Source organism: Necator americanus, chromosome V (genome assembly GCF_031761385.1).
Source record: "Necator americanus strain Aroian chromosome V, whole genome shotgun sequence".
Taxonomy (NCBI): domain Eukaryota; kingdom Metazoa; phylum Nematoda; class Chromadorea; order Rhabditida; family Ancylostomatidae; genus Necator; species Necator americanus.
The window spans coordinates 4,438,934-4,463,980 of record NC_087375.1 but is presented as its reverse complement, the minus strand read 5'-3'; the positions used below and the strand labels follow the sequence as shown (position 1 = coordinate 4,463,980).

General features: G+C 38.5%; 2 protein-coding genes across 4 annotated transcripts; both read left to right on the top strand.

Annotated features, from left to right (window-relative positions):
* Positions 1-359: 359 nt before the first annotated feature.
* RB195_012890 (uncharacterized protein) lies at positions 360-16,249 on the top strand (the record flags this gene model as incomplete). 3 transcript variants are annotated; one of them, XM_064202472.1, is made up of 12 exons in its annotated part: positions 360-368; positions 2,618-2,664; positions 2,769-2,871; positions 4,154-4,223; positions 6,391-6,512; positions 7,185-7,272; positions 7,328-7,371; positions 9,475-9,566; positions 14,588-14,677; positions 14,856-14,942; positions 15,026-15,080; positions 16,166-16,249. In XM_064202472.1, the coding sequence occupies 12 exons, from the start codon at positions 360-362 to the stop codon at positions 16,247-16,249; spliced, it is 891 nt and encodes a 296-aa protein (XP_064058353.1). The 3 variants fall into 3 exon arrangements, with proteins under 3 accessions (XP_064058353.1, XP_064058352.1, XP_064058354.1); XM_064202473.1 differs by lacking the exons at positions 14,588-14,677; positions 14,856-14,942; XM_064202471.1 differs by lacking the exons at positions 360-368; positions 2,618-2,664 and having other exon boundaries at positions 2,800-2,871.
* A 3,391-nt stretch (positions 16,250-19,640) lies between these two features.
* On the top strand, positions 19,641-24,560 carry RB195_012889 (uncharacterized protein; the record flags this gene model as incomplete). Its single annotated transcript, XM_064202470.1, has 3 exons — positions 19,641-19,679; positions 20,694-20,737; positions 24,353-24,560. 3 exons carry the CDS (start codon positions 19,641-19,643, stop codon positions 24,558-24,560), a joined length of 291 nt encoding a protein of 96 aa, XP_064058351.1.
* Between the last annotated feature and the right edge of the window lie 487 nt (positions 24,561-25,047).

Genomic DNA, 25,047 nt, shown 5'->3' with positions numbered 1-25,047 from the left:
CATAACTTTAATTCTTACGTGTATACATATAAGTTATGCACACTTTGTTTTGTATTTCTTTAATTTCTATGTTCTTCCTAAGTGTTTAATATGCGAAACGACATCAACGATGTATTCTCAGGCATCGATGTATGCTACAGCAACTGTTTTTCAGTCAGCAATAAGCATATACATTCTGCCTAAAAGCTTCTGAAAGCATACTTCTTTGCACCATCGAACCATTTTCCTCCTTTTTATTTTCAACATTTTTTCTTTTGATACATTGTTTGTCTTGTTTTTGTGAGAATTTTGTTTGCATCTGCCTTCGACAAACAATATTCATTCGTACTATGTACATTTTTAACGAATCCATTAACAGCATGAACGATGTGAGTGTCTTAAATTCCATTGTCTTTCAAATTTAAGAATCTTAGGGAAGTGGGTCCCTAAGCAATGTTAGTAGAACTCAATCATCTTAAGGATTTCATTGTAAAAAAAAAGTTAGATGTAGATGAGCTTCACGTCAGGACCGTCTTGAGACACAGAACGTCTACAGAACGTTCTGACATCCAACCTTTCCTTTGGCAGAAATATTGAGGTTCTAGAAAATGCCCGAAATGAAACGTCTAGGGAAACTATGATCCTCGCACTTGTACTTTAACATAAATAAATTTCATCGCATCGGCAACGAAAGAAACTAAACATTTTTTTTTAAAGAGTTTTGTTCCAGAGAGAATGCGAACGTCCTGGCGTCAAACGTGAAGAGTCCACGCGTCGCGTTATGAGCTGAGGGGAATTGGCCCAGCCAGAACGATTGATCAATAGGCTTTCGTTCTTTTTTCCTCCCGAGATTGGGGCAAAAAAAGAACGAAAATCTATTGATTATGATTCACGGAACGATTAGAGGATCACGTGGGGGGAAAAACGAAAATTCCTCATCAGTTTCGTTACTGGAGTTCTCGTTATAGTTTATTTAAGATTCTAGAATTCGTTTTATTTTCATGATTGCTTTTTCTCCTTGTTATTCGTTTGCCGTTGTGCGTGATTACGGTCACTTTATAGTTGCAGTTGTTGCAAGTTCCAAATTAATGTATGGTCACTCAAAAAAAAAAAACGTTGCACAAACCCAATCTCTGCTAATCAAAATTTTAGAGACACCCTTGCAGCGAAAAAAAGAAACAAAAAGCGAAAAAACAACAACAGAAAAAAATCCGGCTAAGCTTACTAGTTCTAGTCAAACACAATAAAGCGAAAGAAGAAAAATATAAAAAGGGGGAAAAAAACAAGGAATGCTCCAATCAGCTAATCAACGCCAACGTAGCTTCGATTGACTGTTTGACCAAGGCTACAGCGCTCCTCTACCGGATGATCCACTTCGACATTTACAATTGTAGTAAAAGAACTAGTAACATCGACTTGAAGCCAGGGTGTATCACGAAATTGCCCTAGTGTGGAAATCTCATGGAAAAAATAAAGCGTTTGAGGAGCAGTTAACGAATATCAGCGTGACCTCGCTCAGTTTCCTCTAATCGCCTTAAAAATCAACGCGGGAAACAGGGCTCATTCCTACGAGGTGCGTGGAAACGTTGCACCCTCACGCACGCGCTGCGTCCATGAGCGAGCGGCCAAAAATCGATGAGGTTTCTTCACCAGCCTATTCATGTTCAACCAATGAATAGGCTGCAGAAGGGAACGGAACGTTTACAAAAAAGCGTGTTCTAACGTACCTCGTAGAAAAAAACTCCGTTCCCACGCCGTTTTTAGCACGAGAATTAGCGATTGGATTGAAGAAGATTGAAAGAGAACACGCTCTCATTCGTGATCCACACCCCGAACACAACATGTTTTCTATAAGGTTTCCACATTACGCAAACTTCGCGATATGTTGCGTTTAATACATTGTATTAGGACCGTGATTGTTGTTCTACTTCATAGAACTATTCAAGAATTCATTGTAATGATTTTTTTTTTGTTTTTTCAAAAGTTTTTCCAGACATTCTTCTTAATTTACACTTCCTTTGTCAAAAAAATCACTTATTATTCCGATAACAGTATAAGTGAAATTATTTCTGGTAATGGTGGAAGAGGATGACAAATATGAGCTGCATTTTCGGGCTCCAAAAGGACAACGTGTTTGACGCTGATCAATCCACGAAGGGTGTTCCAACGTTTTCGATTTCAATTCAGAATTGTTTGAGGTTTATGAACAAATACACACCCACATATTAACTTGCGGGTGGCAAATAATGTATCGTGTCAGTGTTTTTTTATCTTTCCAAAATACATTGGCGCCAATTTTACATCTTCGAAGGGATGAGATTCTGGCTTGCCTTTAAAACAGTACTTAATGAGAAGGTCATTGTTCTTTGTAATGTTCCTTGTTTTCGCATAATTCTTTCCGGATATTCTACACTCATACAGTAGACATCTCTTTCTACATAAGAATTCGTTCTGAACAAACGACACCAATCCTTTTTTCTCCATCAGTTCCTTAATCTTTAAAAAAAAACTTATTGTTCCGTAAAGCTCGTCGTTTTTCGTCGTTCCCAATTAGTACCAATTCGTATTTTTTTATACGGATAAGAGTTCTTGGATCTGCTTTAGTTGATCGATTTTAGGATATCGGGCGGACGGGTAGAGAGAAAGAAGAACATTTAAAAATTCCGCATCATATAACAGGATAACGTTAAGTGCTTTCCAAATACTGTATTTTTTTGAATCCATATAGTGCATATAATCTTGCATCATCATCTTGTATGTATGAGAAATTAATTTTCTATCTATTAAAGGTTCAAAATAAGGTGGGCTCTAGGGATTTCCATGGGGAAGAATCCAGTCGTGACTTTGAAGCCAACATCATCTGTTGTCGGCAGCGAACTCTTCAACTCGAAAGTAAACAATAATTTCTCAGTTTTAGTTTTTACATCGTCTTCCGGTTCGGTAACATTTGTTAGAACTACGCTCTGGAATAGCTACTATGTACTTGACCTAACGAAAGAAACTTGCGTGTAGTGCAGCTATACGAAACTGCGTGGAAGAGAGGATATAAAAATTTTAGTAATGAATAATTTTAATAATAAAGAATAATAAAATACGAATGTAACCATGAACTTACACTGAAGACGATGTGAGCACCATTGCTAGGCAAGCGAGCAGGAAAAACATGGTAGAACTAATGCATTTTTTTGGTTACCGATTTAAATTCCATTTTTCTCTTAAAGCATAATTTTTTTTCTTCCATGAAGAAGTGGTACTGTGCCCATTTGCCCCCATTTCGTCGAGCATGTAGAATCGAACCTCATGATCTCAAGCTCCGTCTTTCAAGCTTTTAATGAAAGAGGATGTCGGCGATTTTTGTTTAGAAAATTTATCGGTACACCTGTGGAGTTTCGCAAAGTACCTCAAGTAGCTGTTGCCTCAGCTCCCAATACACGAGTGACGATTTAATTTTTCGATCCTATTTCTACTGTATCGTCTACCTGCTCAGAAATATAGCGAAAAATATTCGTAAGATCTCTGCTAATGGTAATGCATTGCACTTTCTTCTTCTCTGTAGGTTACAAATGACTTCTAAACATTTATATAGTTTTTTTCATCTATTTTTTATTTCTTCCTTTATTTTAATTATTATTTGATTTTTTACTATACTTTTATAGGGCCTATCTAGATCACGTTTGTTTCGAAATTATGAAAATATAATATATTGTAAAAAATTATAAATTATGTTAAATATCAAAGATTCTTAGGATTATAATATCATGAACTTATAAATATCCTATATTTTATTATAAATTACGTACTTATGGATGAATAATGTAATAAGTTATTTTGAAGTCATTTGTAACTCTATTCGGTCTACAGTCAATATGTTCAATGATTTTGCAATATTTTAGGCCGGGACAACGTAATAGAATAACAAAATTAGCGGTAGAATTTCTGCTAGACTGTAGACGACGCCGGTACATTTTTCGCTCTGAGAGGAGCGCTAGAAAACTAGTCAATGATTACAGTAAAACTAGATTGTAGAAGTTGTAGAATCACATTACTGTAGACGGGATTATAACAGGACGATTAGGAATGATCGGTATCGCAGAAGAAAGCAAAGTGCAAAGATTCGGCTGGTAGCCGCCTGATGAAGAGGTGAACAGTTCCGCCATAATTAATCCAAATTCAGGTGACAGCGACACTCTTAATTCTTATTGATGCAACTGTTGTATGGATAATCGCTGCAAGTGATATTTCAGGTACTGAAAGGTTCATTTGAAAGTAAAATATTTTCGAATTTCAAATTTTTCAAATATGATGTTATATAATTTTGTATATGATGTTATATAATTGCTGAAGTTAATATTATTGCAATAGAAACAATTATTAGAACATTTTTGACCCTCATTGTTATTACCAAAATTAAGTACATAGGTTGTATAAACCGTTAACCTTACTTTTGTAGAATATGTGTTCCTGAAAATAATAGGGGGAATGGGTGTAAGCTGTATTTGTTTGAAAGTGGCCTATAGGCCTATAGTCTAAGACTAGGACAGACCTAAACCCTAGTCAGAGGGAAGGTTACCGTATGGTTTCGGAAGGGCTGCTTCCAGGGGTTGGCACTACCTAAATAATAACACACCGGAGGCGTAGCTCTTACCCTGCCATGCCAGAGACTACTGGTAATCCACATCGGTAGTGTTATGTTATAAAGTATAGAAGTATAATGAAGATACGAGTTGCAAGGTACACGTATATATATATTTTTTTTAAAAGAGGAAAGAAAGTGAGAAAAGAAGAAAAATTTTAAAAAAATTAAAAATGTAAGTAAATAGAATAAATAAATAAATAAATAAACTCACCTAAGTAAGGTAACTACAACCTAATTACATTTTAAATTAGAATGATAATAGTGAAATTATGAGGGTCAAATGGTGTAAATATATATTTTTTGTTTTTATATTTCATTTTATATCTTAGAGAATAATATTATCTAAGTAGTTGAAAAGACATCAAAATAATAATAGAGATATATCAAAAAGGAGTAGAATATTCGAAGTCGTATGCAATCTATTTTAGTATGTGATAAGAATAGTGATAGTGTATATGAACGAAGTGCGCTATAATTAGAAAGAAAGAAACTACTGTAATTAAAGGACAAGGCGCCATGATGTGATATAAAAAAGGCCTAATATAGGTATATAAAACATTTTGTTATGTTATTTCCTATTTATTTATGTTTAATTTATATTTAATGTATATGTATGTATAGGTATTGTTGTTTATTTATATATTAGATGTATAAATAGAGCGATATAGGTACTGTTTTATATATTATAGGTATATATAAAAACTATTATGTATGTTTTATCTATATCCGTATCTATATATTTATACATACACATACATAAACACCTATGTACATACATTCATATATATATATTTATTTATTTATTTATTTATTTACTTATTTATTTATTCATTTATAATTTATTTATTAATGCCTCAAATATTGTGGTGGAACTTACGTGTACTGTTTGTCTCCGCGTATTTTTTTGTTAATGTAGCCTTGTTAGTATGAATATCCTGTAGATTGATGATAGAAGTTGTTTAAATATAGGAATTGCTCGTAGATTAATATTCCGTTTGCTGAAATATTGTATGTGAGTGTTTTATTTTAATATTCGTGCAATAATAATATCTTTTCAGCATGAAAAAACCTTCCCAAAGTTGTTGAAAGTGTTAAAATAAGGGATTTTTCAGCGACTGTTATCAGATAGAGCTTAAAGGACTTACCTTTGTAATTTTTCTTTAAAATTATACGGGATTTCTACGGAAACAACGCATTTAATGAGTTATTGATTAAATCATTCGAGTCAGATGATTGACCTGCAATTGATCGCAGAGGTGGGATGTTATAGATGTGAAGCAATATCATAAATAGGCTGAAGGCAGCGTATCATGAAACACGAAATTTTTCGGAGAACATAGAGTTCAGGATGAAGTTTGCGTGTACATATGAGCGTGGTTACCCTCAATTCCTCTAACTGTCCTGAAAAAGCAGCGTGGGAAACGACGTTTGTTCCTACAAGGCACGTGAAAACGCTGCACACTCGTGCACGCGCCGCGCCCACAAGCGAGCGGCTGGAGATCAATGAAGTGTCCTCATCTGCCTATTCAGATAAACCAATGAAAAGAATAGGCTGTTGAGGGATTAGCTAAATTCTATGCTTCTCATCAGGTTTTCACACCAGACAATTTCGTTTTAAGTATTTACTTATGTTCAGGTACCTAGTACATTACATTTCTGCCATTGTTAGCGTTTCAAGATATAACCACGACATACAACCAAACACGGATCTCAAAACAACATAATTACATACATTTGTACATTTTCGCTCACTTTGGAAATATGAAATTTTTCAGGATTAAACGATGTGGCGTTCTGGACGACGTGCCTCGCGTTTTGGTTCGTATCGCTCATTGTTGCAGTTATTGGTATCGTAACCAACAGAACAATGCTATTTGTCCCTGTTTATGTTGTATGGGTAAGAACAAAATATTTTTATGGGTTTTCTGGTGCCTCGTTTTGAAACATCTGTAAACAATTTTTGATGATCTTTGATCTTTACAATGTATGTACACTCAATCATTCATGTTCGGATTGTTATTAGGGTGAAATTTCATCCTAGTGAATCTAACGTCATCTTAAAGGAGAACTTTCAAAACGTTCGGATTAAAAAAAGAACAATAAACAAAATGCAGACAAATTTTAGTAGTGGTCGTTTCATACTTTCAATCTGTTGTTAATTTTCCAAGAAATAACTCAGAAATCTCAGTTCCACTAGCCCAATGATATACATATTTAGTATACTAATAGTTTATTTGATAACTTATTAATTTATCTACAAGCAGTAGTCCTTGCTTTAGAAAAGCTATGAGTTCAAGTGGTTTAGAAAAAAACTGACTTCAGATACAAGAATTACTTCCTCCTTACCGGTTGTTCTTGAAATTCTGTCTAAAACATTATCATACTCTCTTGTTGTTTTACTTCGTGTTACAATTTTCCATCTTGTTTTATTCAATGTAGTACATTTATTGTACAAATAAACAAGCAAACTAATTTTTAAAAAATGATAAAGAACCTCCTACATTTGTTCTTTACCCACCTTCTCTGCGAATGCTTCTCGGAATTTAGTAATATAGTTGTTATCGTTCAGTGTGCGACGCTTGTGTGTTCAATACTCTTCTTAATTGTCGATGCATACGTTGACGCATACTGTAGTACTGAACCAGTCAACAAAACAAGTAAATTACTATTTCTTCATTTCTGCTTTGAGTCATCTAACTCTATAGTTTTTAGGTCGATGGATTCCATCATGCGATCTATTTCTAAGGCATCAAAGTGTAAGTAGTGGAAGTTTTTTTTTGTAAAAATAATAATTTGAAAGGTCCGAAACACACTGAAGTATGCTACGAATAGCACATGATTTTATATTAGGGTGGTGTTCTCAATCTGTCCATGCTCTACTGTTCTATATACTGTGGGACGTCACGTTGACCATTTCTGTGAACAACTTTCTAATACGTCTAAGTGACGCCTTCCAATTTCAGTCTGGAAGCATCCTCAAGACAACTTGGACAAAGCAATCTGATGGTCTCTTTAAAACGTGACCAAAGAAGCGAACATGGCTTTCCGTCTCTTCTAGAAGAGGCAAGATGTTGATGTTTCAAACGCTGCTGAGTTCTTCGTCGTAGCATACCGCACCACTGTACTACCGTAGGCCAGGAGAAGCCAAACAGTCATTTGAGCAGCTTATTCTCGGTGCGGCCACTTTTTGCCGTAGATGGTGCTATCCTCGACTCCAGTTGTGGGTGTCTATCACAGCCGCAAAGTGCATGTGTTGAAAGCTATTGTTGGCAAATCTTTGTTGACTATCCCTCTCGCGATTGTGATCGTTTCCAGCATACATCCCAGACACTCTAGGTCCTCGATAGGAATTAGAGTGGACGGACAACCGATAGGAAAAATAGTTGTCCGTTCACCCTGGCTCCCGTTGAGGGTCTCGAGGAGATTCACATCCCCCTATGTTTGTCAGGGCGAATTTACAACCGCAGGAGGCAGTTAATATCAACACAAGACTGATGACATCTCGCAACTTTGTGCTGCTCTATACGGTGCCTCTGAATATTGTCGGCAGCGTATTCAGGATCGATCCGACAACGTCCAAGTGGTGCTAAAAGAGGACCCTTCTCAACTGTCCTTTGCATAATAGACAGCGATAATGAACGGCCTGTAGCCTTGTTCAGTTTCTACTCCGAATCATGGAGCACATGCAGTTCTTGTTCGAACGGCAGCAACTGCTTTACTGTCGACTTATCTCATCATTCACATGAATGAACTTTCCTGACTTTCCATTGGCGTTATGCACCTTGAGAAAATGCTCTCCACAAGGAGAGTCCGAAGCGGATTTGAATTCCAGATCAAATGACAGCACAAACTTTGAGTGCAACTGCTACGCTTTGGTCATTATCCTGGCAAAGTATACCTGGTTTATGGGACTCAGCAGGAGTACTAGTTCCCTATCAATACTGTCTTCGCTATATTTGATAAGTCAAGATGATTTTCGTGTGCTCACAAACACCTATCAGATAATTACCCTTGTTACAAGTTTGCTTCACAGAACATTACTTCATTTTTCAAGGACGTTGTTGGATCGGACTGTTAGAATTTCCCGTTACGCTCAATTTTGACATACTGGCTGCATATCTTCAACACCAATGTATTGAGTTCGTTATAGAATGGGTCCTCATTACAGTCCTCACCGGTTTCTGTTGGAAGCACTTACGACCCAGAGTTTATATCCTCTGCGATCCTGCGATCGTTGAAAGACGGATTTAGACGACTTCACAACGATGATTTGATCTGATTTGTATCTGATTTGCATGACACGTTATTGTAGGTGTTATCTACTAATATACTACTATCTCTGTGAAACCCTTCTTTTCACTAGCATTACTGCAGTGAATGGTGTAGTTTCTGATGCTTATAATAGAATGTCCTCTGACGTAGGTTCCCTGCGATTCAGGATGCATCTATGCAAATAGCTAAGTATTCTGGACAGAATGGATCGTTGGAGTTGCAATCAGTGGTTCTGCGGTTGTTGTCAAACAAATGTCCTTGGTCCAAAAGTTCGTATTTTCTCTACTTCTTTCGACTTATCAGTCATGGATTCTAACAGTGTTTCGGACAAAAGCCCCTTTCGCAATATTTGGAAAACTTATGCCATACAAAACTGCTGGCTCCATAGCTTGTGGCCTCCCAAAGCGTATACTCAAATCTCTGATTGCGTTTAGCGGAGGCAGAGCTACAACGTGCTGATAACGATCATGCTTGTAAACGCGGCGGATGATGCATGATTAACGTTGGCAAGGTTTCTACCGAGCAATTTTCTCAAAATTTATTGGGAAATCACGAATGTGAAAGACAAAAGGGACAAACATTTTCAGCCGTTTTCGAGCTATATCTTGTTCATGTTGCTGAGGTATCTACAGCTATTTCACACAAGGTCGCTCGCTGCATCTATTGATGCTAAGAAAAGGTATTATTTTTTTTTGTAAATTTTTCCATTTACTTGCGAATCAAAACTGTTTGAATAAGGGAAAAAGCCCAAGACACAAACAATGGAGAGTGGATGCCTTGGTATATAGATAGGAAGCCGTCTTGGCTACGGTAGGAAGCGTCATGAATCATCGTCTGGGATTGGTTGCATATCAGCTGCATCCTAATTGTGCACGGAAATATTCCCGACATGGGATTCAAATATTTTCTAGTGCTGAACCAATTTTTCGTTTTGCTCTCCTCGTGTTCTGGTGCAACAGTTCCACTCCCAATAGCATAGATGAAAACTGACTTTACTTATGTCTGTAAAAGACCTGCACTCTATCCAAACAAAAATGGAAAGTAGGACCAGAAATAGGTTTGCATTAGATTCGTAAACGCTGTTTGATTTGGGTAGGTACGGATAGGATGCAAGTCAAGTCTAGAGGAAACACTCTAACATGAAATGTAATGCTTGGTGCTTCATCGAACACTATGAGAGAGTTTCGTTTTTTTTTTCTAGAACTACAAACTGTATTGATGCAAGGTTGTTGTAGATTTCTAAAAGTAACCTTTTTTTAAAATCACCTCCAAGCATCTCTGAAAACCCATCTCCACAGAGCACCACAAGCTCTTCTAAGTCATCTTTTTTTGTTTTTGATGGATTTGGGTTCCGTTAGTATAATAGGGCATGGAATATGTGGTCTTAGCAAAATCTTTTTTCCTGATGACTGACAGTCTCTAAAAATTTGATCTCCGGCCCTACTTCTTAGGGCAACCAAGAATGGCAGACCCATTTACTCGATCTATAGTGGCAAAGGTTGCCGACCCTCACGAAATTAACGATAAGGCACATTCTCGAAATATGTTCGTCTAGTTGATTCGGCGGCGGTCGATGTCTTTCTCAAACGGACAGCGATGTCAAGGAAAATGTTCTTGTCAATGGGACGACCGTGTTTATAAGTCGAAATCGAACGGAGGAACAGTGCTTTATAAGCACCGTTCCTCCGTTCGATTATGCCAACCGCTAATGTCGACGACTACTTTCAAATTCTTGGAGTGCGACGCCAAATCTGCTCGTTTAACTGTGGCTCGCATGAGAGCATTAACACCGACTATCCACATGACCAATGGACAGCTCCCAGATCATCCAGCTTCGGTCGCAATGTCCGTGAGAACGAAGTGAACGCGCAATAGGAAGATGTGAAAACTGGGTATCTTGCAGTCACCTAGTGAGTCTATCGATCGTCATGCATATTGTTTATCGCAGATAAAGCAGAGCAGGCTATGTTAAAGATCCGGACCATTTGACGCTTGGCTAGTTCCTGGAAACGACGGTAGTTCTCGAAAGATGCTGTCCTGTCGGCGAGCCAGTGCGTATCTTCATGGGTTAGGGGTGATACTCGCAGAGGCACGAAAGTCTTCTCTGGGTGCATCGAAAGAAAATGACGAACGATATGGCACACCTGCCCAAGGGCGCGCCAGACGTTCAGAAAACCGCAATGTCAAAGAGGCATTGTATCGCATCCGGGCCGAGTTGAACTGATGCTCACGAACCTTCTCGGAACGGAAGCCGCAAGCAGTGGGCGTGAGGGAAAGTACATTCAGCGCTCCTCCAAATACTGCCCGGAGGAGAGTCACGCGACTCCTTCGACGAACGAGACCCAAAACAAGTCCATCAACAGGCTATTATAAGGTATCAGGGAGGTAAAAACAAAGCGGGCTGCTTTAAAGAAGTAAGTGGAGTTAAGAGCCGTCGTCAAATTCCTCTACACGAGGCAATAACACTGATGGCATGCTGGTCGAGAATTATTAGGTTGTCAAAATATGAGACATTTGACCCATTTTTATGCAAATCACAGTTCAAGAAAGAAACAGCTTTATTCCATGATGTATTTTCTCAACAATTATCAATGAGCATTCTCCATCGAGTCCTCTCCAAAGCTCGAATGCAGAGTTTGAAGGGATTCGGTTGCACCCTTGCCTTGTTTGAAATCGTAAAGCACACTCACACGAACGATGAATTTCTGGTCCAACTTTTCCGAAACAACCAAAAAATTTCAAACACAAGCAATCGAAATTTGCCAATAACAAACTGAAAGCGAACAAAGTAGTAAACAAACGAAAAAGAAAAAAAATCGCAGCCTTATACTTCCTGATACTTTCGGAAGTAGCGCTGCCACGAAAGTCTCATTTATATCTAGACAACCCAATATGCTATGCAAATCACGACGAGTGGGTCCTACGGCAAAGGCGCCCTAGCCTCGTGAATAACACCGGAACCCCATCCTGTGGAAACTAATTGGTTGAGAGCTGGCTTAATGCGATCAACAATAGGCGTTAAGGTCACGGTATCGTGACTACCCAAGGGGGCCTGTTCTGCAGACCTGATATCAGCATCTGAATACGAGCCCTCTTGCATCTCCTGAATGACTCGTATCTAAACTTAAACTCGGCTGCGGGAGGCTCCGCCCTTTGGACCAATGCTAACGCGCTGCGAAATTCAAAATTGTACACTGAGTAAATACTTCCTCTGTTACTTCAGAGGAATAAGCTTAGAGAAAGGTAGAAAATGAGTGCCTTACGGTGTTTCAAGTACTCTTACCTCAAAAGAAACGAGGAGAATATCACAATAAACTTTAATCCAAGAAAGAAAGGAAGCATGATCTCCGAATTTCAAACCGAGTAAGGGATCAAATTGGAGCCTAGGCTTTTCGATCTTTATCATGCAGCTAACGACGATTACTTCAAGTAACTGCATAGTTAACATCTATTGCTCTCTCTTCTCCCTAAAAACAAAATTATATGATTGCAACTAAGAGTAGAAGAATAGCAGTACAAACGTCACAACCAGAGAATACCAATAGCGAATGATTACCAGGGGCATACAAAGTGAATAAATTTCTAACAGGACCGGATCGCAGAGGTTCCGTATATAGAATGACTAGGCGGGGCGGGGTCGCGCGGGGCTTGGCTCGTGGGTTTCGTAGTACCGCGTGACACCACGTGCCAAGTCATGCATAAGTGTTTCGGAAGCCCACGTTCAAATTCAAATTGGTCAGGTTTTCGCAACACTCTGAGCCACGACCAAATCGATCACGTGATGTTTTGCAACATCTAATTCAAATTCAAAGAAAATTTCGAAACTCAAGAAATGCGCCATAAATCTCAAGAGAAAGTGAGCGAAAGAGAACCCACAACGAAATCAAATCCAAACGAGACGCGCCGAAAAGACAGGACCGACGAACTGTACACATCATCAAGTTAAACCCAAGCCAAACTCTATGAATATTTCTAGAAAGCGAGTGACTCTAGCAAACAGTGTAAACAACGCAACTCACCGTGACACTAATCTCAACATTGGGCCATACCGGGCAACCTACTAAATTTGACATCGGGTCATAGCGGACAGCCTACTAATATACTTGACACCCCAGGCCCGGCCCAACGCGACCTCGCCCTTCTCGGTGAAGATCTCACGTCAACGTCAAACAAAGGGTGCTGACCATTACGCGCTCTTCTCCACAGCTAACCGCAACTTCGGTGCTCCACGATCCACAACTTAGGCGCCACTTACCTCGGTACTTCACAACTATTCACAACAACTCATCACATTTGATGAAAACGCGCTGAGCAGCCTAGCTCCCATACTGCGCTACTGGAGCCCCTTAAAGTACAACTACGGCACCAGACATAACTCATAGTCACGATAACTGAACTCAACATCAACATCTACGCTGCTCAGCATATCCTCGCGTGGAAACCCTCTTTAAAACACTGTTTATACCCAAGCCGGATTCCCCTCCCCCTTTCTCCTTCTTTAAACTTTTTTTTTGAATTTCTACCTATCTTCCCTTTTTTGACTATTAATCTCGGTTAAAAAAAATAACAACACACGAATACAAAACTTGCCGCCAGCACCCTCGTGCCCCGTTGACCGTTCGCCTGGTGCGCGCTCCATGCTCGCTTTTGCAAAATTTGCGGTAGAGACTTTTCCTTTTTCATCATTTGATTCAGTTTTCAAGCGTTTACAAGCCTCTTTAATGTTTTAGTCCTTCCACTTGATACGTTCCCTGAACAAATATATCTACTCGGTGAAGCAATTCTTCACAACTGTATGGGTGATTTAACATATCGTACGCTATTTCATTTTGTGCAGGTGCTCACTGGCCGGTGTATTCATTGCTCGGAGATTCAGAACATTTTCCTTCATTTATGATGGACAGTATTTACCGCTTTGTTGTGATTTATCTATCTGCCCATCTGCATGTCTGTCTATTCTCATGCTATGTGCTGATACCTACCTAGTACAAAGTTGTACATAAAGGATAAAGGATAGAGTTTCCGACGTTAATCAATCCGCTGGGGGTGCGCCCCACATTCACTTCAATTCAGAATCGTTTGAGGTTTACGAACGAGGTAAGTGGCCTGTACAATTCAGAATTGTTTGAGGTTTACGAACGAGGTAAGTGGCCTGTGACTTAAGTGAGTAAGTGACTTGCGGTGGCTAGCCGATGTGTCAAGTCAGTGCTTTTATCCTCCCAGACAACTATGGTACCAATTTATCGACTCCGGAGGGATGAAAGTCTTGGTGAGCGCTAAGGCGTATTCGAACCTCCGATCGATCGTGCAGGAAGCTGAACCTCTAACCGTTACACTACTCCTGCCCCAAAGTTGTACATAGTTGTTGAAAATGTGAGAAGCGGTCAATAGATCAATGTAAATACGACTCAATGTAATTGGTCCAAACTATTGAAATTGATCTCACCTTTACCTAAGAATAACTCCAGTAATTTAGTAGTTTTTAAAAAAATTGTTTTTCCTCTTTCTCAGTGTTCGTGCAGGTACTGCAAACAATCACAAGAAAATATTTTTGAAGGTTTCGCAGGGCTCACTAACTTTCACTTGAAGTTCTTCTTCTAGGAATCTTTTCAAAAATATTTCTAAGTGTGTATAACAGAAAACTCCAAATGCAGATTCAACGCCTTCAAGAACTAATATCACAAAGATATAAACTTACAGAAGCACGATAGCCGAGAACACTGTTTTCTGTCTGGGTTCGGTAAGCAGTGAAGAGCAACCATTTTTGTACTGGATTTTTGGCAACGAAAGGTGGATTTTACCGAAGTGTTTTTTATTCGAGACTATTCTGTTGATTCACCTCTCATTGACCTGTTCATCAAAGTATTGCCTTCCTAACATAGTATGTTATCATCCCTATGTATCGGTTCCGTAGGGAACCAATTTCAACACCATCTTTTTTTTTTGAAAAAGCATTACCCTTGCACAGAAGACGAGGATGGCAAACTTGGAAAGTTGATTTTCGCAAAAACCGGTACCTTCGCCATTTATTTTGGCTTCCAGGAGGGGATATTAAGTTGGTCTCAGTTTTTCCCTTTTGCCTTTGTTTGAGTTTCAGTAAAGGTCATTAAGTAACCAGACCGACTTTGAGTTTTGCAGGGCGAAGATAAGTGTGACGCGTCCGAGAAAGGAGGCTGAAAGTGATGACGATGACGTAAGTTGCTTCCGAACACAACGGACGTTTGCACTGCGTTACGTTAAAAGCCAGCGTATCATGATCGATGACGTGGTGCGGAACCTACAGTGAAAACGTAGAGTCCGGATAGTAGATTGCGGAACCCAGTATGCTTCCGCTCATTTTTCCCTAATCGTCACTGGCTTCGCTGGAATAAGCTGATGAGAAGATATCATCGGTCTACATCACCGATCTTCGAACGCTGGAGACGACGGTTGCACAGAAGTGGAGGGCTGCAACTGAAGTCATCGTCCTCCACGAGGAAGAGCGGGACTACGCTGGGTTCCCCAATCTTCTATCCGACCTCGTTCTGGGCTCCGCACCACGTCAAAATCGAGATCCCCTTTGCAGTTTTGTTTTATACAAAATCACATGAGATGGTAAATGAGTTCGTCGTCAGCCCAGCTTCACGTTGGATTTCTGCCTAGTAGCATTTTAGTAACTTCAAAGCTATCTTTTTCAATCTGTTCAAAGATATATTACGAACAAGTTCAAGCATGCGATGAGATTTTCATAGCAGAGGATCGTAAGGAGGGTGTGGAAGCAAGAGGGGAGTCGTAAGGAGGATGGATAAAGGAGGAAAGAAATGAAGAGAGCAGAGATGGAAAGGTACCCGTTGTTGAATCAAATCATATTAAGGAGAACAAAATTAAGCTACAAATTAGCTACTGCAAATCAACTAAAAGCTGATTCTGGATAGAGAGCTCTCGGGCACCCGCGCGGTTTGTATTATATTATATTTTTATTTTAGCTATACCACTATATTCTAATATTCATTATAGCATTACTTATTAACACCTATTATATTGAATTATATTATATTTATTAAGAGACTAAGTTGTTTCTTTGATCCTATTTATTATATTTAATCTTTGATTACTATATGAGCGGGAATTCCGAGAGGAATGAGATGGGAGGGAGTGTGGGTTTTTTCAGAGGGATTTTTCCCCAACTAAACGCTTGACTTTGCAAAAAAAAAATTAAAATTTTCCTTTTCTAATTCCTCTTTTAGGATGACTTTTAGTTTTTTCTGCTACCAGGAAACTCCACTCACTAAATTTCAGATGGTGGTCTTTGAAAAGATTGCCGGAACCTTCAAAGGAGACAAACCAAAGATAAACGATATGGGAAGAGCTTCAATTTCATGATTGTGATGTTGTCAATCAAGCCTATTCATCATATGTAAAACGATTATGACTACTCTTCCAATAAATTTGGTTGCTACCTACCAGTTTACAGAGAAATTTTACTCTCAGATAGCCACCATTAATAATTTGTTGTTGGTGCGAAGACGTGGAGGAGCAACAGTACTTTTTTTTAAACTCAAAATTAGCTTGATTCAACGATCTCTCCAGTAAGCCCACCTCCGATAAACGTGATGTAGATTGTGGATTTCGTCCAATCTTCCCTTGGCACTCACAGCCATGTACTGTCTTCACCTGCCCCAGAATAGCCAGATTACTCTTTCTTGAGTTAATGAGTGCGGATAATAAGATGCAGATAAGTAAGGTGGCGTTAGCGATAGGATTTAAATGTTGAGTAAGTTAGATGGATGCGCTTCGCTGAACCAGTATAGGTTGTAAAAGAGTAAAAGAAGAATCGGTAGCCATGGCGGAACCCAGGCTTGGCCTCATTTGAATGATGGTAGCAAAAAATACTCAATTTTATTGTATCTGTCTCTGTCTGTGTCCCTAAAGGTAGCGCGCATCACGAAATCGGCGTAGTATGGAAAACTCAGGAAAGCCGTGGAGTTGGGGCTGTAGATAACGGAAGCCGTTTTTATAGAACTATTAGGCAAAGTAGCTCCGCCCAGTTCCTCGTAATCGTCCTAAAAATCGCTCGGCTGCACTCAAATTTGCTCAATCCTACTAAAAATCAACGCGGAAACGGACTTCGTTCCTACGAGGTACGTTAGAACACGTCCCTCGTGCACGCTTCGGTCCCCTCAGGAGGCTATCCGTTAGTTTTACTTGAATAGGCTGCTGAGGAGGCATCATTGTTCTTCGACCGCTCGCGACGACGCGGCACGTGCACAACGATGAACAGAACGATGCGTTGCAACTGATTTTGTTGGAACGAACACCGTCTTCCACGCCAATGTTTACAACGATGTGGGGAAGTTGAGCGGAGCCACGCTGGCTTCCGTGATCTATGATCCAAACTCTACGGTTTCCCAAGGGTTTCCGTACTACGTTATTTTCGTGATGCGACACCTTCGAATTGATAGGAAACCAAATCTAATGGAACTTAAATTTGAAATCGTGTTCTACCCTGATTGGCTTGAAATTCAACAACCTTACCTATAGTTACGCAGCCTCTGTAGCTTCCATTTCCTCCAAGGTCCACTGGAGGCTATGAAGCCAGCAAGTCGTACCTTTCACTAAGGATGAAAGGCGTTAACTGCTTTGAACAGACAATTGCTCCCAGTGAATCCACCTTCCTACTGCAGTACGTCAATCTGGTGAAATGATATGCTGAATAGTAAATATAATAGTAGTTGTGGTGCAACGCTGAGGACAAATGAACTATGGATATGTATGTCTACATATCTTCTATTTTTTATACCTCCGAGGTTTCGTTCTCCTCGTAGGCGAATTAATGAAAAACATAGACAGAAATATGCTGAGGTTCCAAGACACGAGAAGGTTTGAATTGCTGAACATGTCGTTTTATTGTGAAATTGCGGAATTATGAATTGAACTGGAAATGGTGATCTTTTACAAATGTTTTTTTTTCATAAGTCACATAACTCAGAATGTATACATACACACATATGTATATATGGGGTACATTAAAATATTAAAAATTATTAAAATTAGGAGTATAGTAAGAGGTGAGCGAAATTTCCGGATAATCCGTCAAAGTTCAAGGTGTTAAAACTCGAAAGCCTACGTGAATATGCGCCCGCTTTCCCATGAGCTGACCTTAATTCGGATAGGTTCGGGCATATAACTGAACGTTTCACGTCTCCACTTCAGATATTGCTCAAAATTTATTTATTCATTTATTTATTTGGAAATACCTGCAGCTGTGTCATGAACCAAAGACAAGAAAGGACAAGGCCCACTACAATTTCACCTTATTTTTATTCAGCAGGGTAGGCCTTTCGTTGGACATTGTGTGGTGGGTTGACATTCTCTTGCTACGGGATGTGAGGAATCCTCACGCGAGATCCTTTCTCAAACCCAGAACGTTATAGTGGATAAACGAATATCAGGGTTTGAGTGATCAGTTAATCCAGAACGGAGGAATTCGTCAGGGAGAACCGTAGGGGACCTCAAGCTTCACCTCACCAACTCTCCTAAGTATTAGAGGTCAAAATCACCAAAATTGGCTCTAAGGCTCTCAGAACGTCAAGTGTAATTATACTTTCGGTCATTTTTCAGAACAAATTTAACGTATGAGAATCATCACCCATTTTTTTTTACTCACTTTTTCTACTTATAGCCTGTAAACCACTCAAGAACTACGATTGCATGAAACTTTGTTACATTGTCTCTACGTTTATCATATAATACTTGTCAGTAATCCCTCCCAAGGAAAATGTCGAACGATTCAGGATAACGTTGATATTCTTTTCACAAGCTTCTGCATTGACTGTTCTAGTCGTTACTGGAAGAACGACTCCGAAGTGAACAAACTCTCAGAGAAAGTATTTTTATTTGAATACTTTTTAATTCACAGTTTTCTGTTGCATTAACTGTAACGGATTTGGGAATGACAGTACAGTACGTTCCACAGGAGCTATTCTTTTTATATCTTATTTGCTAATAATTCTTCCTTATTTTGTTTTTTTTTCGATCTGTATCCATTGCATTTTTTTTTTCGCTTTTTGTTCTTGTCACATCTCTTTTTCCACACCAGAGAGTAGCGTAATAAACAGATGCATGAATAAATAAATAAATAAATAAATAAATAAATAATGTTTAAAATAGCAGCGTCTGACCGCAATTTGTTCGTGCTCTTCGGACATTCTTTGATATTCTTGTTCCGAAGTAAATGGATAATTATTAGGTTGAGGAATAAGTGGTTAAAATTTCTTAAGTTTAATAATGTACATAAAAATGAAAAATGTTCACAAAATTTTTAGGGAATGAGGAGAGAAAAAGTCTTTTGTCAGGGAATTTCTCACATCCACACGACAGCAGCGTTTTGATTTTTTTTTTTGACCTTATTGATTCCGCATACTAAGTGTTCATAGGGATCGTTGGAAAAAGTGTCAAAAAACACAAAACAAAACTTTTTGACATAATTTCTCGAAAAATTCCTATCAATACGATAGGCTCGTTGAAGCTGAGATTGGTGGGAAATGTGTGGGAAATGAGGAATCCTTGGAATCACCAAACTCCATTATTCCTCGCCACCAAAAAGTGGAATTTTGACCTCAAGAACGGATCACACATTGATCGCCATCGTCATGTCATGGGTGAGGGAAAATTTCTTCTTTTTTCAATCTTTTTTCTTGCAAAACAGAACTTTTTCCAGACAAAAGAAATTATACAACGGAATCAATCTATAATACACTCTTCATTTCAATACATGATGTCATCCTCAACGAATTCCTCCCTCGTTCAGCAGGTATTTCGATGTATTATTGTATTTTTCCTCCCCAATTTTTGTTTCTTTGGTGGTTTTCTCTCTGTTTACACCATTTTCTGTTATTTTCCACGTTTATCATGCATCATTTGATACCCACTCGTAAACGACGCAATTCTCACGAGCTGCTTTAGCACCTCTAGCACGCATTTGAATGGAAAAGAATGGAAGTTATCGAAATTGCTCTGTTTTGTTCAGTAGACGTTCCATTTTCATGGTCGTAAGGAAAAAATGAAGCAAAAAAAAATAAAAGGATTAAGGCACACTAATTTCGTGAAGATCCAGGAATTCTTCATCAAAAGATTTTGCAAAATTTTGCTAATTGCTAGCACTTTCTGTTTTCTCCTCGGTTATATATTGAGTTTGAATAGAATATTTTTAAGTTTGAAAAAATCCTCGGGACGTATTCATGAATCCAAGACTTCGATATCTTGGCTTTTATTTATTATTTATTGTCTATTATTTTCAATGCTCGTCTACAGGTCGAAAGCGTAAGCCATAAACCAAAGCTATTCCTGGCTCCCAAGCCTTAACTGTTCTCAAAATGTTCATTGCGTAGATTATGCAGTGGAGTACTGCTGTAAATATCGAGTTAGATCAATGAGTGATCAATCAATCGGATCAATGATCAATCAAACGTGGTCCACCACTGAGCCAACGAATTTAAAAGCCAACGTTTGACCAGGGCGGTTCAAAAGAATATGATAGGGTTTTTAAGAAAGTGTGGAATTATTTATTAAGTGATTTATTCAACTATTATTTTCATATTTATATTATCCATATTTGTTTATTTTTTACTTTATTTTTTTTGTTTTTTATACTTTTTATTTTTAGTTTATTATCTCTTCAAGTGATTTTTCTCTTTTTGATAGCACATCGGTGGTTACGGTAGAATATCCCTATAGCTGGTAAGAAAAATTTCAAATTACAAACGAAAAAAAACAAGTAAACAAATACTCGTGTTCGGCTTGCAAATTTTATCTACGGCTTTTCCAGCGTTGCGTAAAATGTAATTCCCTGTGGAAACAAGAAATGGATGGGTAATCAAGCTCCCAAGCAGGATTACCTATTTACGTAGTTCAGGAGATGTTTTAATGGATTCTGATGGAAATCGATGGATTCGTAGGTTCTTTGGGAAGCTCTTCTCCTTTTTTTTGTTTTTTTTTTGAAGATTCGTCGAAATGCATAGTGTACAACATATGTATGCTTGACATTGACAAAATTCAACACAGAATTCTTTTTAGATTCTTTCTTTTCGTTTTTTCTTTATTCTTTCTTTTTTTCTGGTTTGGGGACAGAATTTTGACAGGAAAACGAAAGTAAAAAAAAGATTGAGATGTCGTCATGGCCCAACCATTCTATCCAGTAGACCCCTGAAGTTCATTTTGCTTCAGGTAAAAACAGAAGAGTCACGGGAACCTCTAAGTGTCCAATACGTTCGAATATGACGACTTGAACGCCTGAGGGCAGGGTATTTTTATGTCCGTACCTGATAGAATACTGCCACAAAACATTCCTATGACTATTTAATGCTTCGAAAGGTTGTTATTTTGGATTTATTCGAGTACGCACCACAATTTTCTCATAGTTGTCAACAAAGCGTCGACTCAAGTCAACAAAAGCGTTTGAATCGAAGTTGTTTTCCTCCTCGGAGGAGTATTTTCTTCCCTGAATTCCTGTCTACTCGACTTCGACAATCGGTTGTGCTCATCAAATTATGTACACTCTAAGTAGTTATTTTTTTTAGATACCTTGATTGAAATTTTTATTTTTTTTTAAATATGGTAGTAAAGCAAAAATCTATGAGTGTAATGTGAATTCTACTTTTGGTTTCGAACATTTTAAATTATCAACGTTAATTAAGGTTGAGGTCTTAGTTTCAATGAATAATGTTGTAATGTAAATCAATAAATTAAAAATTAAATAAAGTATAGAATGAAATATGAAATATAAGATAAACTATAAATATATCAAAATAAAAACATCACCAATTCTTATCTTATACTATTGCCCTTGGTCTATTGCTTACTATATGCTTACGGATATGTCCATTATTTCTCTTTATTTTTTTTTAATCATTTTCATTTTTAATATTAAACCCCAGTATTCAGTATACTGTATGTATTGTATTCAGTATATTGTTGCATAATGAGATATTCAGCATTCGCAGCTGGGCTTTTTTTTTTCGTCGTGGGACACACTACCTCATTAGCGAAACGTTTGCAAGAGTGCAGATGGCAAGTGCAAAGTTAAGTTATAACCGGGCAACACTTCTTAAATATCTTCTTTACGGAAAAAGAACAGTCAAAACGACTATTTTGACTATTTCAGTACGGGATGGAATAGGCGCCACCCCCCTCCTCCTCTTAGGTGATAGGGAACGCTGTGGCGAAGTCGCCACCTCCCTAAAGTACCTCAAATTCCCTGAAAAGTTCTTTAGTGATCTCGGTTCCACAATGCGCCTAGTACCACCAACAAATTCGTTTCTCTTTTCTTTTTTTTGGGGAAATTCCTGTCTCCGAAATAGCGTTGCACTTGATTTGCTTCGTTTCATCTCAAATCCCTTCAAATCACGTCATTCTCCCTCTCTTCGCGTTCCACCACCGGCAAATGTGTCCTTTCAGTGCAAGGCCTTGTTTTGCAGTTTGTTTTGCGGTTTATCCTCTCTACGAAGGCTAACATTAGCAATTTGCAGTGGAATGACGTCATTTTAATTTTATAGCCCTGAAAAGTGCATCCAGACTTCTGTGCTAACATACCGTAGTTATATTCTTCAATCTAAATCGTACTCGGTCTTCACATTTTCCGGAAAGCAATTTGTAATTTTTTTCAAAGCAGAAATACGAATTCTTTGTCATAAATTCATATATGAGAATTTTTTTGTAGTAGGTAGATCTATTATACATATTAGGTTGAGTCATGAAAAACTTCCGTTTTCTTTTCCACAAATTTCTCTGGATGGCGGTAAACAGTTGATTGTGACCTATTGGACTTCTCTGCTAGTTCTCTCGTTGTAGGGCTTGGATTTCGTTCCAATATTGACTTTAAAATATCGTCATGGAAGTCTGAAAGGCTAACACCCGCCTTGCTTCATCTTTCAAAGTCACGTTCTCCAGAACTGATTTTGAGAAATCAATTTCCAATCAGTTATCACTCCTTTACCATACACACTGCATATTTTTGAGCCCTGTCCGCAGCACCGCAACGAAATCCCTTGTTCGGGCAATCCATTGTATCCGTAAGCTCCAATCCATTGTATCCTTGTTTAAATTCTTGAAGCATCACATATGTAGCGTATTTATATTTTTTTTAATTCTCCATTTTCATGGTGAACCGAAAAAAATTAAACGTAAGGTGCACAATACTGGAATGCTGTCTAAACACCAATCGAAGTTCTATCTGCGTAACGACAACAAAATCCCTTATTCGGGCAATCCATTGTATCCGTAAGCTATAAGAATCATTACCATGTACTTTTGCGGAACTTAATTATTATTCAACCTAATAATAAAATGATCAATAAGGTCCTTATTTGGTTGTGTAAGAAGTTCTGGGACACTGCAAGAAAAAACTTCGTTCTATTTCTACCGTATCTATCTGTGGCTTTGGTGCAAAATCTAAATACCATCGTAGTTTACAACGTATTGTCAATTCATAGCGAGATTATAGAGAATGTAGAATTCCTTTTCTTTTCTCATTTTCTGTAGAATTACCGGAGATGTCTGCTTGTAAATAGACTGATGCACTTTTCTGGATTTTCGAGGTCGTCTCTGAACGGCTACGAAAAGATCAGCGGATGGTAAAGAGTTGTTTTCACTCCATGCACAATGTACCGTATACAAGAAATATAACGAGTGTTATCGATTTCCAGGAAAGCGGTTGGAAATCTTTTGACACATGGACCTGGCATGGATAAGCGTTTCCAAAAGAGGAGGAAGCGTTTTTTTTCGGAGGAAAAGGGGATTTTCGCGTTTTTTTTTTTCGTTTTCTCGCGAGGAATTACCGCGTCTGTAGTATTTCCGCAAAAATCCAGGGTGTCAAAGTGTCCGCCATGAAGAGTAACTACTGTTGTTTCTGGTGACAGCAGCTTCCAGCATAGATCTTCGAGATTGAAAATTAGAAAATTGAAAATTGTATGCACATGCACTCCCCCTCCCCTAAACCCCCCCCCCCCCCCCGTTTGCCTTTCGTCGAAACATTATTATTAGCTGTCACGACTGCACAGACACTTGGAAATTGTGTGCCCATGGTAATGATTGATTCCACGTTTTTCAGCTGACAAGTTGCCGTGGAGATGCGAAGAAGAGGCGTGAATCATTTTGCAAAAGATCCTCTTCCAAACTATCGAACTACCCTTCAAAAGCTGTCATTTTTTGAAATTTCGAAATCGTTATGACTTTGTACTTGGATCCCCTTTATAAACTCTTTCTATCGTAGAAATTTCTAGAAAGCTTTGCAATAAATTAAGAAAAAAAAGTTTAAAGTGTCTTGAAGATGTGCCTTTGCTTAATCCAGTAGTATCGTTCTCTTTGTGTACGTGGTAGCTTCAAAACGGATCCATGTTTGCCTTAGTTTTGTTGACAATATCCAATGGCAGCCCCTAAAGATACGCCACGAACTTTAACTGCAAATTCGGAATCGTTGAGATTTTTCAGGGATCTGTTTTGGGCTATAGAACGACGTCCGGGCCCACCCGCTGTATCAAGTCAGTATTTTTATCCTCCCGGACAAGTGTGGCACAAATCTGTTGATCCCGATGTTATCAAAGCCTTGGTTGGCACTAGAGCAGTTTCGAACCATCGATTGATCGTGCAGTCTAAGTCGGACCTCTTACCGAGTGCGCTTCAAAGGTCTCGGCAGTGATTAAAAGTTAAAATAAATGCGCAACATTATTGTGCTCGTTGATTTAACTTCTCAATCACTTCACTTTAATTCCTGGACTATTCCGCTGCATCATTTTTTTGGCTATTTCACTCGAGTAGCACTATTTATTTATTTCATTTATTATTTAATAAATAAATAATAAACAAAATAAATAAACAGCGCTATTTTTCCATGCATCAGTTCTATACCTCCTATTCCACCTTTTCACTCATTTCTCCTGCTGGTCGTCGCATTGGATGATTTTATACATCGCTAATGATATAAAATAACTCGGGCTAGTTAAAGGCATCACCCCACGAATCTGAGGTGGTACGGATTTCAGGTGGCGTATTCGTATACGGCATAGTAGATTATGGCGAGGGGGTGGTACTGTCCATTTCTTCCAAATTGCCGTAAAAATGGCCCGGAATATGCGGCGCGTGCACAAGGCTACCGCGCTCCAATCGAACTCCTTGTAGAGAATAAC